The 15,812-nt window shown below is 41.5% G+C and overlaps 1 protein-coding gene across 4 annotated transcripts in view; it reads right to left on the bottom strand.

Moving 5' to 3' along the window:
• Positions 1-345: 345 nt before the first annotated feature.
• The window catches only part of MTUS1 (microtubule associated scaffold protein 1), a 101,928-nt gene continuing 86,461 nt past the window's right edge, over positions 346-15,812 (bottom strand). For all 4 annotated transcript variants that reach the window (XM_056855610.1, XM_056855608.1, XM_056855609.1 and 1 more), the window contains 7 exons: positions 12,990-13,204; positions 11,185-11,290; positions 7,876-7,949; positions 5,886-5,981; positions 3,998-4,114; positions 1,890-1,987; positions 346-588 (listed from right to left, as the gene is read on the bottom strand). In XM_056855610.1, coding sequence (XP_056711588.1) covers positions 372-588; positions 1,890-1,987; positions 3,998-4,114; positions 5,886-5,981; positions 7,876-7,949; positions 11,185-11,290; positions 12,990-13,204 — 923 coding nt within the window. In that variant the 3' untranslated portion in view covers positions 346-371. The remainder of the gene's footprint in view (positions 589-1,889; positions 1,988-3,997; positions 4,115-5,885; positions 5,982-7,875; positions 7,950-11,184; positions 11,291-12,989; positions 13,205-15,812) is intronic.

The raw sequence follows: 15,812 nt of genomic DNA, 5'->3' as shown, positions 1-15,812 counted from the left end.
AGGTGTCTATGGTGAGGAACGCATTAAAGGTTACGACCATTTATTTATAAGCCCCTGAGCATATTTTTTCCCTATAGTTAGGCAAAAGGCAAAAAACGAACAAGACCTTTTCTTGCTCTTTTAAGTGCTTTGTGCAACAACGTCCAGAAGTTATTATTGAAGTCTTTCAAAAAACAAAAACAAAGAGGAGAATCCGGAAGCCCCAGTCCGGAGATCTCAGGATGTTTTATACCTGTTCCTCATGACAGCAGTTTCCAGTTTTCAATCACGTACAGCTAACGTTAATTCTTTGCTCCCTCAATTCATGTTTAAGTTCTGCAGATCACGGATGAAACGTCTCTACGAAAGGAGTTGCTCCGCACGCAGGGGTGTCATCTAGGTGACACGGGTGGGCTGGAGAAGGAGCCAGAATTCCTCGGAGACTGAAAAGGCATCGGTGGGGTAGAAGGGGACAGCGATCTCCGGCTGCACAGATCGCCATTGTGTAACTTCCACAGAAGTTCTTCATTTTCCATCGACAGGCGTTTGTTTACTTTGGATTCTTTCTCCAGGGACTCTTGTAAAACTGCCTGCTCAGTGGAAAGTTGTCTGGGGTGGGGGGGAAAAAAGAGTGGGGGAGGAGAAAAAGCCACACACTTATTGTCTAGGTTTGGAGTTAATCATAGAATCATAGAGTTGGAAGGGGCCATACAGGCCATCTAGTCCAACCCCCTGCTTAGTGCAGGATCAGCATAGAACATCCCTGACTAGTGCTTCTCCAGCCTCTGCTTAAAGACCGCCAGTGAGGGGGAGCTCACCACCACCCTAGGTAGACTATTCCACTGTTGAACAACTCTTACTGTAAAATATTTCCCCCTAATATCCAGCCGGTACCTTTCCACCCACAATTTAAACCCATTATTGTGAGTCCTATCCTCTGCTGCCAACAGGAACAGCTCCCTGCCCTCCTCTAAGTGACAGCCCTTCAAATACTTCAAGAGAGCTCGTACTGTGGTAAGCCTCCCATCTGCTTGGCCCCAAGTAGCAGTTTCTCACAGGAAAACACTGGACTAGTAAGCTGTGCAGGGATTACCCTTTTTTGGGGTTCCAAGGACCCCTTGAGGCTACAGAGGTGCAGAGGGGGACAAGGGCTCTTTAGCCTGCTGTGCTGCAGGCCCCTTGAGGCATTTTTAAATCACTTTCAAGTGGTAACGGTGTCCCCACAGTAGACACAAAGATGTCATCACATCTAGACGGCCCTTAGACTGAATATTCTCTCTTCTGCTTGAACATACATTCTATACCATTGGCGAGCTATGGGCATTTCACTAGGACTCCCAAGTGGTTTGTGCTTTTAGTGACCATAAGTAATCTTCCAAAGATGGGCTCTTGTGCAAGCCCCACGGAGATGGGTGGGAGGTGTTCCTGAGCCCTGGCACAAGCTGCTCTTCACTAGCCAAGGGGCTGGGCTCTTGTCTAGTTTAACTGAAGCCCTCGCCTTCCCACACAGGCTCAGAGGAGTTCGTGAAGAAGAAGTGTTGGTTTTTATATGCCAACTTTCTCTACCTTTTAAGGAGAATCAAACCAGCTTGCAATCTCCTTCTCATCCTCTCTCCACAACAGACACCTTGTGAGGCAGGTGAGGTTGAGAGAGTTCAGAGAACTGTGGCTAGCCCAAGGTCACCCAGCTGGCTTCATGTGTAGGAGTGGGGAAGCCAACCCAGTTCACCAGATCCACTGCTCATGTGGAGGAGTGGGGAATCAAATCCGGTTCTCCAGATTAGAGCCCACCGCTCTTAACCACTACACTACCCTGGGCTCCCTTTTCACTCAACCTCCTCCTAATTAGCATACTGCCGCTGTTGTACATGGTAAAAGACGGGAGGAGCTTTAATTTCTCTTTAAATTACCTGGAAAGCTCCATGTGTTTGTCCATTCGAGCTTTTAAGTCTTCATTCTCCTGCTGAAGTCTCCTCCATTTCTCCACTAAGGCAGTGTTGTTTTCCACCTTGCGGACAAAAGTGTGTAAATACGAGTTATTTGACATACACTCGGAAGCAAAATCGGGTTGCTGTATTATGCCATTTTATTGAACTCAAAAACAAAGCCAACATAACCCAAAACATACAGCAAGTATAAAACACATTTGTAAAAAGAAATGGACAAAAGCTACATTTTGCTATTCTTTCACCAATAAAAAAAAATTAATGATCCGTTACAGGTATAACCTGGTAACAGCTATTTTCTTTACACATAATATTTTACAAATAATTAGAAGTCAACTCCTCATTCAACAGAGCCTACAGTCTCCACAAAAAAATGATGGAAGGTGTTCAAACACCAACTCTTCTACCCATATGGTTCCTCATTTTCTACTGTTATCCCTTTGCAAAATCATATCTCTTTCACTACTTCACAGGGCTGTTCTATGGGTGCAATGGGAAGAAACCCCAAAGGTTCCACACTGAAGACAGAACTGTGGTCAGAACAGGAGTGTTTATGAGGATAGCATAAAAATGGAGCTGATAGTAGCACAACAGTAACAGTAACATCTACACACACAAACAGGGAAAAATACCTAGAATCTGTGCACATGAGAAAAACCACCACACTTACACTTTGCCATCCATTCAAACAAACCACACTTACTCAACATCTTCTTTTACATAACATAATTCCTAACAAGGTTGAGTCACACAAGGCCAGATTTCATATGTGGAATCTCACATGAAAAACAACACACAACTGCTTTTCCATGGCAAATAAACCCAAGTCTGTTTTTTGTACATGTATGCATCTCACATAATGAAATTTTCATGGGAACTTGTTCATCTATGCAAGTGAAACTCTTGTAGGAAATGGCAGTTCTTGGTTGAAGCTCAACACAGCTGACCTTTCAAATATTCAAAACAGTTAGTCCCCTGTGCATCCCAGCAGACAGAAACTGGGATCCTCTCACTGTGTTTCTTCTCTCTTTGTAAGCCAAAATTTCCATCAGTAATGCTAATTTCTTCCAAAGGCATTAGATGTGCAAATATCTAGGAACATCGTTCTTCACTGAGGTGTTTGCAGCATGGAAGGGAACACAAATGAATCCCATGCATATAAACCCTGTTTTATTTTACTCTGCAGTGTTGGAAAGGTTTGCAGCTAGGTGGACTAGCTTTAGCTCTTGTGAGGAAAGCGTTGTTGGATGGTATAGAACGAATCCTTATTTTGCTCTTTTATTCAACAGAGTGACATCAAGGAATTTACAGAGTGAATATATACTCGAACTGCAATATGGAAAACCCGGGTGGAGCACTTACTGATCTTAAATGTCAAGATATTAAGATTTCGGGTAACTTCGCTTATCAGTATGGTGGAATCATTAAAACCTATAGCTAATTATTTTGCTCAGGAGCTGCATGGAAGATAAGCGTTCTTATAGCACATTTTAAAAAATGTTTAAAATATGACATTATCTCTATAACAGATCAGGAAGAACTGCCGACTGTGAAACTAAGGTTGAGAGGATGACTTTCTTATGAGCTTTCTTCATACATTTAGGAATTAGATTTGAAGTGGGTACTTCCTGTCCCAGTTTTAGCACAAATACAGGGTTGCCAGGTCTCTCTTCGCCACTGGTGGGAGCCTTTTGGGGCAGAGACTGAAGAGGGTGGGGTTTGGGGAGGGGAGGGACTTCAATGCCAAAGCTGCCGTTTTCTCCAGGTGAACTGATCTCTATCAGCTGGAGATCAGTTGCAATAGCATGAGATCTCCAGCTAGTCCCTGGAGGTTGGCAACCCTACTAATATAGAGCAGACACCCTGTCCTGAAAAAAGCCTAAGTTTTCTCAAGGTTAAATTTTGCTTCCTGAAACTGACTAGAGACTAACTAATATCCATTAACTCCTGAACAGATTTTGGTGCCCCTTGCCCACTATTTCAGTACCTGAGTTATTATAGTGCTAATGGTGCAAAAACATGCACGGATTCAGATTTTAGAAGACTCTACGCCACACCCAGAAAAATCTTACCATTTTTTCCATCTTCAACAACTTGACATCTTGTTGATGCAGTTTCTCATTCTTAATCTCCAGCACTGCTTTTAAACTTTCCAGCTCTTGTTCCAAATACATGATCTGAGGGTTTTTCTGAAAAATTACATCCAGAAAAGTTCAGAGACATCTCTCTCCTGAATAAACCGCTGTCCAAGTCACACTGGATTTTTATCCATGAACCAGTACATCCTTTACCTAACATGTCACACTCAGAAGTATTTGTATGGAGGAAAGAATGAGGGGGAAAAACTCTTTAAAACAAAGCTCTTTGAAAGGCGCTTTACAGCCCTGTTTGAAATGAATGCTACTCTTGTAAACTTATTTTATTGGTGTAAGCTATGACATATAATTCAGATCAGTATTCTATTGCTGTCTTTTAAAAAGTTATTCATGGGTCAACCTAAAGAAAGTCAGACATGGGCAATAAGAACACATGGACTCCAGCTCTGAAACCACAATATATTGTGTTGGGGGAAAAGAGAACCCATCAAGCCTTCTCTCAGTTGTTTTATAGCTAAATATAACGATAGCATATAAAGTGTTCACAGGTCTTGATGAAAAGCTGATTTGAAATACAAACTGTGTTTAAGGTTACAACTGTATAAAGTTATTTATTGTGAGGAGCCAGCAATACAAGTGCATGTATCCAAAAAAAGTAAATATTGTACATTATAATTAGACCACTACATATCTCCGAACATCTTCTAGCCCCTTTCCGGTTGCATTTTTAAATGGTTAGCAATAATAATAATATTAAGAGGTTTTTTTATACCCTGCTTTTCTCTACTTTTAAGGAGTCTCAAAGCTGCTTACAATTGCCTTCCCTGCCTCTCCCCACAACAGACATCTGGTGAGGTAGGTGGGGCTGAGAGAGTTCAGAGAGAACTGTGACTAGCCCAAGGTCACCCAGCAGGTTTCATGTGTCGGAGTGGGGAAACCAACCTGGTTCAACAGTTTAGAGTCCGCCGCTCTAATCTGTGGAGGAGTGAGGAATTAAACTCAGTTCTCTAGATTAGAGTCTGCCGCCCTTAACCACTATATCACACTGGTTAAGCGCAAAGCAAACAAAATTCAATTAAGAACACGTCTTCTAGACACATCCAACATATTCATCCAACAGGTAAAGATTCCAAAATCAGAAGTTGAAAAAAGAAAGATAATAGCAGACATTCAAAGAGACCCAGAGATAATCTTTCCAGGTGCTTAGTATCTTCCAACTTAAACTGTATTAACTTGTCGGGAAAGGGGGAAACAGTGAAATAGTTAAAGAAGGCAAGCTTATCAAGAAAAGAAAGCCCGTTGAGCCAGACATTGTCTATCAAAAGATGGCAAGATAAGAATGTGCATTAATCATTAGGTACATAATGTGAAAATACATCAAAGCTTAAATTTAACACAGTATCCTGAGCTATGTTAATATTAGCTTACTGCAGGTTTCACTGTATTGCTAGAACTTTTATAGCGAAGATCCTCTTAGTGTCACAAGAGGCAAGGAAGGAGTCTCTCCTTTCGAGAACAAGTTAAACAATGAATTATTGAGGAACAGTCTAACTTATGATTCACACTATTAAGAACAGCATTCTCTCTGTTTACAGCAAATTGAGCATAGTAGACTTGCTCAAACAAACAAAACAAAACAAACCCCCTACCTGTCTATCTAATTCCATGTGTGCCAGCTAGGATAATCTATTCATGCTCTTTCTTGGAAACACTTTAGAACACACATAAATCTTTCGCAACAGAAATTGCTCCTGTTAGGATGTGCAGCAAAGTGGCAGAGGCACTCAAAAGGTGCCAGATACTAATTAAAGACCTCTACATTTGTCCAGCTGTACATTTAGATTTAAGTTCAAGTGGTACTTACAAGATTTGCTTTTTCTTTGGCTATTCGTTTTTGCTCTTCCAACTTCAGCTTTTCATTCAAGGAATCGTTTTCACTCTGTAATGCAGCAATTTTTTTCTGAAAAATAAAAATAACTTGAATTATTATTATTCCACTCAAGCCAGGCTTCTAATTGATCTTACAAACGTCACACACAGTAGACATGAGAGCACCGTAAAGAAAATTGCTGGAGCCAAATCCTGGGCTCACAGAGTTATAGTCTGTACCTGAGCTTTTACCACAGAGCCAGTAATGAATATTTTAGGAAAAGTAAATGATGGGTGTGAGTATACATGTTGGAAAAGGCTTAGAAACAAAAACAGCAACAACTATTACAACTAATGGGAGTCCAAGGTAAGACTCAGTGTTCATGGTTTAGAGCAAAGCTTCTTACTGTAGGTCGTGACCCCATATGGGGTCACGTAACTAAATGTGGGCATCACAATTTTTTTAAAATAAATGTCTTTATGATTTATTATCAGTAAATGTTTGATTTGTATACCTATTTTATATACCTATACACCCGGGGTCATGTAAAAATTTCTCGGGCGAAAAGGGGTTGCGAGTGGAAAAAGTTTAAGAAGCCCTGGTTTAGAGAATCAATGTTTTAGATCTGTTTTGTTTTCACCAGTTGGTCTGAGAAAGAAATACAGGTTTAAGCAAGAAGAGTCACATTGTGAAGTCTCAGATCACATTTCTACAGATGGGGAAGGCTACAAAAAATACCAGAAATTCATTCAGGTTCTTTAGAACAAATATAGTTGCCAACCTCCAGGTGAGGCCTGGAGATCTCACAGATTTACAGCTGATCTCCATAGTACGCAGATCAATTCCCCTGGAGCAGGGGTCGGCAAACCGCGGCTCCTGAGCCACATGCGGCTCTTTGGCCCGTTGAGTGTGGCTCTCCGAACTTGGTTCGGAGCCCCTGCTCTCGCGCCCGCTCGCGCCGGCAGCCGGGCTGCGGAGCTGGCGCGCCTGAGAGATAGTGAGCGAGCGAGAGAGAGCAGGCGAATGGGCGCGCTGTCTCTCCCCGCCCCCACCGTGGAGAATGGCCAGGTCCCCCTTTCCCTCAATGGTTGGGAGGCTAAAGCCTCCCCTCCCCTCTAGCCGCGCGATTGCTGGGCGGGCGGCTCGGCAGTTCCTGGCCCACCTATCAGCTGTTGGGCGGGGCGGGCTTCCTTTGGTAGACCTGGCCTCCGGCTGAGTCCCATTGAGAGGCCATGTCTACCCACTGGCTTTCTTGGCGGTAGACCTGGACTCCGAGGAGGGGAAAAAGTCCCCCTTCAGAGGCCAGGTCTACCAATTGGCTTCTATGGACCTCTGGAGGCCAGGTCTACTGCTAAGAAAGCCAATGGGTAGACCTGGCCTCCCAATGGGACTCAGCCAGAGGCCAGGTCTACCAATAGGCTTTTATGGCGGTAGACCAGGCCTCCAGACGAGGACTCCGGACAGGGAGGGGAAATGGCAGGGACTTACAAATTAATTTTTATCAATAAATAAGATCACTATTAAGTATGATATCAAGTTTTATTCAGTGTACCTATAGTTTAATTAAGACTTAAAACTTTAATTAAAGTTTATTAAGTTAATAAACAGTGTACCTACCTATATAGTTTAAGTTGGCTCTCAAATTTGGCTCTCAAAAGAAATCTCAATTGTTGTACTGTTGATATTTGGCTCTTTTGACTAATGAGTTTGCCAACCCCTCCCCTGGAGAATATGGCCACTTCGCAGGGTAAAATAAATGGCATCCCTTTCCTCCCCAAAACCCTGCCCTCTGCAGGATCCACCCTCAAATTTCCCAGAATTTTCAAACCTATATTTGACAATTCTAAGGGCAAGTGAGGTTACAAAATTAGGGTTAGGCTTCAGAAGGAAGCCGTACAAGTTACATGCAGATTGTATTGTTATGGATGATTACAACTCTATTTTACAGGTTCCTGTAAACCCCCCAAAAAAGAGAAATCCAAACCTCTAGTTCTTCTTGTTTCTCTTGGAACGAGTCTTCAAATGTCTTTCTTTCTGATTCATGGGCATTCTTGAGCTCTGAAAAACATTTAAAAGATCATTTACCATTGCGTGGGAAGTGTGCTTGCTTAATGCTCAGTTAGATGGGAGTCCAGCAGCATCTTAAAGACAAACAAGATTTTCAGGGTCCACCTTTCCAACATAAATCAGAATTTCCCATTTTAAATTTACTTATCATCATTGGTGTAATATACCACCTATAGAACATCTTATACAAATTCTCTCTTATTTCATTAGTAATCGTAAATTTAAATTCTATTTTCCATAATCTTTCCCAAACCTCAAGATTAATATTATATCCCAAATCTCTCATCCATTTTATCATAACTGGTTTGATCCTCTCTTGCTCTAAATTTGTTTCAATTATAAATTTATATATCCTTGTTATTTGACCTTTCTTTCCCATGTTTAATAATACTTCCAATTTGGATTTGTTTCTATTAAACCCTAATAATTTATCTTTACTAAACTATCCTTTAATTTATAATACATAAACCAATCTCCAATCTTGAGTTCTTCTCTTGTTTTAAGAATCCAAGTGTCTCCACAATCCTCAATAATATCCCTATAGTTACCTATATCCAAATTGAGCTGCATTCCCCTTTTCATATATGCTTCTATAGGATTAATCCATCCTGGTGTTTTAACTTCCCAACATCTTTTATATCTTTTCCAAATATGTAACAAACTATTCCTAATAATATGAGAATTGAAATCTCTATTTTATCTTTATCATAGCACAAATATGCATGCCAACCAAATCTTATATTAAAACCTTCCAATTCTAGTAATCTAGAATTCTCTAATAATATCCAATTTCTTATCCAACCAAAGCAACCTGCTTCATAATACATTCTTAGATCTGGCAAACCCAGACCTCCAGTTTCTTTTAATTCAATTAATTATTATAAGCTATCCTATGCCTATCTTTTCCCATAAAAAATTCAAAATTTCCTTCTTCCAGACTTTAAAAATCTTTACTCCTTTTATAATCGGCAAATTCTGAAATAAAAAAGCATCTTTGGTAATACCATCATTTTAATTACTGAGATCCGTCCCCATAATGATAACGGAATCTTCTCCCAATGCTTAAAATCCTTAACAATTTGTTGCCAAATTTTTACATAATTATTCTGAAATAAATTAAGATTGTTTGAAGTTAACCATATTCCTAAATATCTAACTTTAGAATCAATAGTAAACCGTTTTACTAATTAAATCTGCTTGTTGTGATAGAGTCATATTCTTTACCAAAATCTTCGTTTTACTTCTATTTATTTTAAATCCTGCAAGCTTTCCATAGACCTCCACGATATTATTCCATCTTTCCATTTGACAATTAGGGTTAGTCAGAATACACACTAAATCATCCGCATATGCTTTCACCTTATAATGATTTCTCCCAATTTTTATACCTGCAATGTTATCATCTAGTCTAAACTTATTCAATAATACTTCTAAAACTAAAATAAACAGTAAGGGTGAAAGAGGGCACCCTTGTCTGGTGCCCTTTTGGATTTGTAATTGTGGTGATAATACTACGTTAATCATAAGTCTAGCTGTTTGTTGAGTATACTCTCAATTGCTGTGTTAAAACCAATACCCAATCCCATATATTCCAATATTTTTTTCATAAATTCCCAGTTTACATTATCAAAAGCTTTCTCTGCATTTATGTTGGAAATGTGGATTGGAAAAAGGAACTTTTATGCATGCCTGGTGGGTTTGTCAAAAAATTAAAATTTTTTGGAGAAAAGTAGTAAGGGAGACAAACAATTTGATCAACACCAAAGTAAATATGGACCCAGCTTTTTGTTTATTAGGAATCCCTAGAGATAATATGAATAAGAATGATAGAATCATATGTCAATATAGTTTCGCTGCAGCTAGGATAATTATTGCTAAATCCTGGAAGTCAGTAAATAGACCTCAAATTAAGGACTGGAGGGAAAAACTATGGTTATATATGCGGATGGCTAAATTAACAGATTCCCTGCACGGGAAGGATGTGGAAGAATTTAAAATTATATGGTTAAAAGCCTTCGCATATTGGGATAAGCTGGCAAAAATGAATTTTATTGATATAGTGAAGAAGTTGTAGATACAGTTTGGTACTATAAATTATTGTTAAAATAATCTATTAATAAACTGTTTAGACACTTCTCCGGAAGTTCAACACGGTGGTGGGAGGGATTAAGGGTACACTGGTGGAGGGAGCTGGGAACAAAATGGGTAAGATGATTGTAATAAGAATGTAATGATTGTATTTTGAATTTTTCTTTTTTTAAAATCTTTTTATAGATTATTCCTTCTTATTATGTAGTTCTCTATATTGTTATACTTTTTTCTTTTGTATTTGTTGTTGTTTGTGTTGTTTTTTTCTTTTTGTTTAAAAATTTAATAAAAATTAAAAAAAAAGATTTTCAGGGTATAAGCTTTCGAGTCTTTTGAAAAGCCTCTCTAAAAGAGCAGCTCTTAATAACTCCAGGGGGGAGAGCTGACAAGTAGTGAATTGCTCTATATAGAATAAATAAGATAAAAAACTCTTACAGCTAAACAGAGTACTTAGTGATAGCGTCCAGCAGGGTGGAGCAGGAAGCCAGAAGTTGCTTTCAAGAGTCAATGCTCCCTTCGTCAGATATGGTACACCCCAAAATTCTTGTTGGTCTCTAAGGTGCTACTGGATTTGAATCTAGCTATTCCCCTGCAGACCAACACAGCTACCCTGCGAAATCTGCTTAATGTTCAGTAACAATCTTCATTACAGTTCCTAGATCAGATCATCATTGTTTTGGTCGGGAAAGCACGAGCTGATCTCCATAGAATGCAAGATGGCAAACGCTGGGTATGTTTGATGTCATAACAGAAACGTTCCCTACAATTAACAAAGTCTCCAACCTTTCTGAGCCTGCAGGCAACTTTGGAAACTTTGCAGGAAACACAGCCAAATAGAATACCTCCCTTCTCATACTTCCTGGGAAGAAGGAAAGCCTGAATGGGGAATGGACCCACACACGAAGAAAAGCCCGAGGGTTTACCAGTCCTCCTGATCATCCAGTGACTGCCTGTTACTGTAGCCATGGAAAACTCTTTCCTTTCAATGAAGGCAACCAATAACAAGCCCTGCCTTAAACGGAACACCCACTTTCCGAAAAGCTTGGCGCCCACAAACATCCCATTGGGGAACCCTGTCTCAAGTAGTAATCCACCAGAGAAGTGAATACAATCTTGGCAAATAAGACAAATAACTTGCCTGAAAAGGATGATTCATATTCCTTCTTCAGTTCTTCGATCTTTTCTGTATGACTGGCTTCAAGTTCTAGTTTAAAGTTTTCATGTGTAACGGTCAAGTCATCAACCTGATGAATGAGAACATTTATATATTTTTCAGGACATGTGGAACGGTTTTCCAATTTGTTTCTGAGCTTAATTCAAAGTGCTGGTTTTTAATTATTTTTTTAAAAAAACATTTTTATGCTGCCTTTCCACCCAAAGACCTTTTTACTTAATTCTTTTGTGTAGAGACAGATTTTGTTTGCCTTATGCAAGCACAAGGGCATTGTTGGGAGAGGATTACTCACACCATGTTGGAAGATGAGCTGAGGAAAGAGCCTCTCATGATACAACAGATACTTTTAGGCCCTATAGTAGTGTTGCATGAATGTTAGCATTCATGGAAATGTTGGGAAATAAGCACTAAGCATCTGTGAAATAAAAATTTCTGGGACCTCCATGTGCAGAATGGAGCTTCCACACATGCAAGAATCCTGTTTCAAAGCACTTCACATGAATTCACATTGCATTAGCTGCTTGGCTCCAATATCAAACACAGCAACATCAGAGAGATGAGATACTATTACCGTATATACTCGCATATAAGCCGAGTTTTTCAGCCCAAAAAAAGGGCTGAAAAAAGCCAACTCGGCTTATACGCGGGTCAATACGGTAGGCGAGAGGAGGGGGGAGGAGGGAGGAGGGAAAACTTACTACTGCCGCCATCTTTCGCCGCCGGACCGCTCGCCTTCCCGGGGCCTGGGAGCGGCCAGCGGGGCCTGCCTAGGAGCAGGCAGGCCTCGCTGCCGCCCCCGCCGCCGGCCCGCTCGCCTTCCCGCGGCCTGGGAGCGGCGAGCGGGGCCTGCCTGGGTTGCTGCCGGGCCCATGCCGCTTTCCGCCGCCCGGAGCGGCCTGGGGGCAGCCTCCTGCAGCTGCAGGAAAGCCGCCCCCACCAGGCCCGTGCCGCTTTTCGCCACCAGGAGCCGGTCAGGTAAGCCTGCGGGGGGGGGGGGAGGAGTTATAAGCCGACCCTCGGCTTATACGCGGGTGCCTAATTTTTCCCCATTTTTGGGGAGAAATTAGGCACCTCGGCTTATACGCGGGTCGGCTTATACACGGGTATATACGGTATTCATTACAGGCATGGTTCAAGACGATAGGTGTCATCTTATGTTAATTCTAGAAAGAATCTAAATCTTCTGCCAATAAAAACTACCAACTATTGAATCAGACCCTTGGTCCATCAAAGTATTGTCTACTCAGACTGGCAGCGGGTCTCCAGGGTCTCAGGCAGAGGTCTTTCATGTCCCCGACTTGCCTTGTCCCTTAAACTGGAGATGCTGGGGATTGAACCTGGGACCTTCTGCATGCCAAGCTGATGCTTTACCACTGAGCCACAGCCCCTTCCCATTAAAGGAGCAAAACTACTTTGAGCTTTGTGTAATCGGGGGGAAAGCCCATCAATAAAGAAACCAGAATACTGAAGCAACTGTTCTTGTAGGTTATCCGGGCTGTGTGACCGTGGTCTTGGTCCTGAAAAGAAAATAACCGGATAACCTACAATAATTGATGAACTCTGACCGTGAAAGCCTTCGACAATACTGGAGCAACTCTCTGAAGGAAAAGTATTTTCAGGAGGAGGAGACATCTCTGGATAAGTCTCACTGGCCCAAACAAGAGCTGCATCACCAAAAAAAGACCCAGTGCACAAAGCTAACCCCTAGCTCCAGGATTGCTTATTGGTTTATTCACCCAAATCTCGGCCCCTGCTCTCAGACCGCCTACCTGCTCCTGGAGCTGGGCTTTATATTTTTCAGCTTCTTCAATGCAGATACTCTGGAGTTTTTCACACTCTACGGTGTAGAACTGTTTTAGCCTCTCCTCCAGCTCAGCTAGATCACTTTGGTGCTGCTGGTTCAGCTTCTGCACAAATCCTTCGTAAGCTGCTTGCAGTTCATTTCGGTCTTTCTCCAATTTCTCACATGCTGATGTCGCGGTTCCTAGAAAACGAACAGACAGCAGTTGGTGAGCTAAAAGCCCCTGGTTTGAATCACTGAGCGACTCCTGCAGAGCTGGACTGCAGCACCGCAGGGGCCAATTGGTTTGGCTCACGCTCCAGGGCCATTTTCAACCGCAGTCCACTTCTACAGTTGCAGAAGGCAAGAGACTGAATGATATCAAAGCACTGAAGGAACCAGAGATGCAAGCAAAAGGCTGGGTGGTCTTCCATCTCTCAAAAGTCCAACAGAATGGAACTAATAATCGTGAAGGGAAGGCAGCCTGATTTGCACTTGTAGGTGGTGGGGGGAAAGTGCTATCAAGTCACAGCTGACTTAAGCCACACCATTAGGGTTGCCAGGTCCCTCTTTGCCACCGGTGGAAGGTTTTTGGGGTGGAGCCTGAGGAGGGAGGGGCTTGGGGAAGGGAGGGACTTCAATGTCATACAGTCCAATTGCCAAAGCAGCCATTTTCTCCAGAGGAACTGATCTCTATGGGCTGGAGATCAGTTGTAATAGCATATCTCCAGCTAGTACCTGGAGGCTGGCAACCCTACATACCATAGGGTTTTCAAGTCAAGAGACATTCGGAGGTGGTTTGCCATTGCCTGCCTCAGCTTGGCTGAGAGAATTCGGAGAGAACTGTGACTGGCCCAAGGTTACCCAGCAGGCTTCACGTGGAGGAGTGGGGAATCGAACCCGGCTCTCCAGATTAGAGTCCACTGGCTCTCAACACTTGTAGGTAGGCGAAGCCAAATAATGCCTTTTATTCTGAATCCAAGGTGAGAATTTTTTGTGCTCGCTAACCCCACAATTCAAAGACATTTAGTTCAATTTATTGATGTTTTTTCTTTTAAAAAAATCACATCTCAAAACTCTTATAAAAATGTATTTTTCCATCTCCCTCCAATCGCCGTCCAGACACAGATTAAGTAAGCAATGTAAAGTGAACACACTGGTTAAGGAAAGGATAACCACCAAATATATTTTAAGGACAGATTCCTTTGCTTAAAGAAAACGACTCCCAGTTTTCAAGGTCACTCACCTACAGCTCTTCTTCATTTAACAATCGAAAAGCTGATTTATAGATTAAGCACCTTTTCAGCACACAGAGACACCAGCATAATATTTGCTCAAAAAACACCAGGATGCTAACAACTGCTGAATTGGTTTTTGCAGGAAACATTAATTCCATGGGTATTTGATATCAGTAGCTCTACCGGAAAACTTTTATATCTCATCAGAAAGTTTTGTCAAATACCAGATTTACGCCTTATCCCTAAACAACCTTCAATGCAAGCTGGCAGGTCTATTTATTTATGATGAGAACTCCTTTCAAAAATGGCAAGAGCCATATGTGCCTTCACTAAATGCCTCTGACTGCTGGCAGAGGAGTGCTGTAGTACTGGCCCATAAATTCTTGGTTGTCTGCTCCCAGGCAGCAGACCATCTACTCAGATAAAGCCCTAAAAATAAAAATAAAAGAAAGACTGCAGCACACACAGAAGACTTCACTGCAGGATTCAAAAAGACATGTGCTGTTTTACTTATTTAGAAAATTCATATACTGCCTCTCCAGAGAGCTGCTTGAGACTGTTCACAAAGTTGACACCCAAAAATCATTAAGCATCCTAAAAATTAACAATTAAAACAGCCACAAAAGCCAACATTGGGAAACCTAAAATTATACCTTAAAAAAACCTCTTATGCTAAAAGCTAATCATATAAACAACTGTAGAAGATGAAACTAGAGTTGTCAGGCATGGCCTGGCAACTGGTGGGAGTGGGGGTCACATTGGAGGGTAACAGTGTGACGTTACTTCCAGGGAAAACCTGGAAGTGGCATAATACATCTCTAGGAATCACTGGAAACTCTATGACAAGATGGAAGAGCAAGTTGCCGGCAACTTGCAACCCTTGATAAAACTGATCAGTTTAAAGCATAGTTAAAGAGACGGTAAAATAGGCATCCTCAAACCTCAGATAAAACCAAATGGATCAATACTCCATTTATACACAATCAATGCTGATACAACTCTAAAAAATGATTTGAAGAAGCTATAAGGAGAAAGTGTTTCCATATTAAGTCAGAAACATGATGTTGGCTTCTTTAACACTAGGAAAATGGCCATCGTTTTTACCGGGATGGGTGAATACCTGCAATGACAATGGAGGAAGCAACACACAGAGATCCATATTATGCTTCCCGCTTCTACCTGCATTAGAAGTGGCTTGGGCCACTCCAATAAAGGGGTAGGGAGGTTTGGGCACCTACTGCCACAGAATCTTACAGTGCAGGTTTCCTACAGAGGCAAAACATAATTCAGTAATAGATACAGAAGAGTGTTACCTTGATTAGAGTGTCTCTGCTTTAGTTGGGGGGATTTAGCAGTGGCGATTAAGCTTTGCGAGGGGTTGGGTAATACAGGATCTTTTTACCCAGCATTTACAGTGACAAGTCCCTTTGGAAAACTCTGAATAAGGAACTGGTTTTGTTCCAAAGCAAATGTAGTTTTTTTTTTTAAATTGTAAAACAGGAAGGAGGGGTGGGACACAAGGATATTAGGGTTGAGGCAATATTTACTAGTCTACGACATTCAAATGAAAGCAG

The sequence above is a fragment of the Euleptes europaea genome, chromosome 9 (assembly GCF_029931775.1).
Source record: "Euleptes europaea isolate rEulEur1 chromosome 9, rEulEur1.hap1, whole genome shotgun sequence".
Taxonomy (NCBI): domain Eukaryota; kingdom Metazoa; phylum Chordata; class Lepidosauria; order Squamata; family Sphaerodactylidae; genus Euleptes; species Euleptes europaea.
This window is presented reverse-complemented; position numbering and strand designations above follow the sequence as displayed.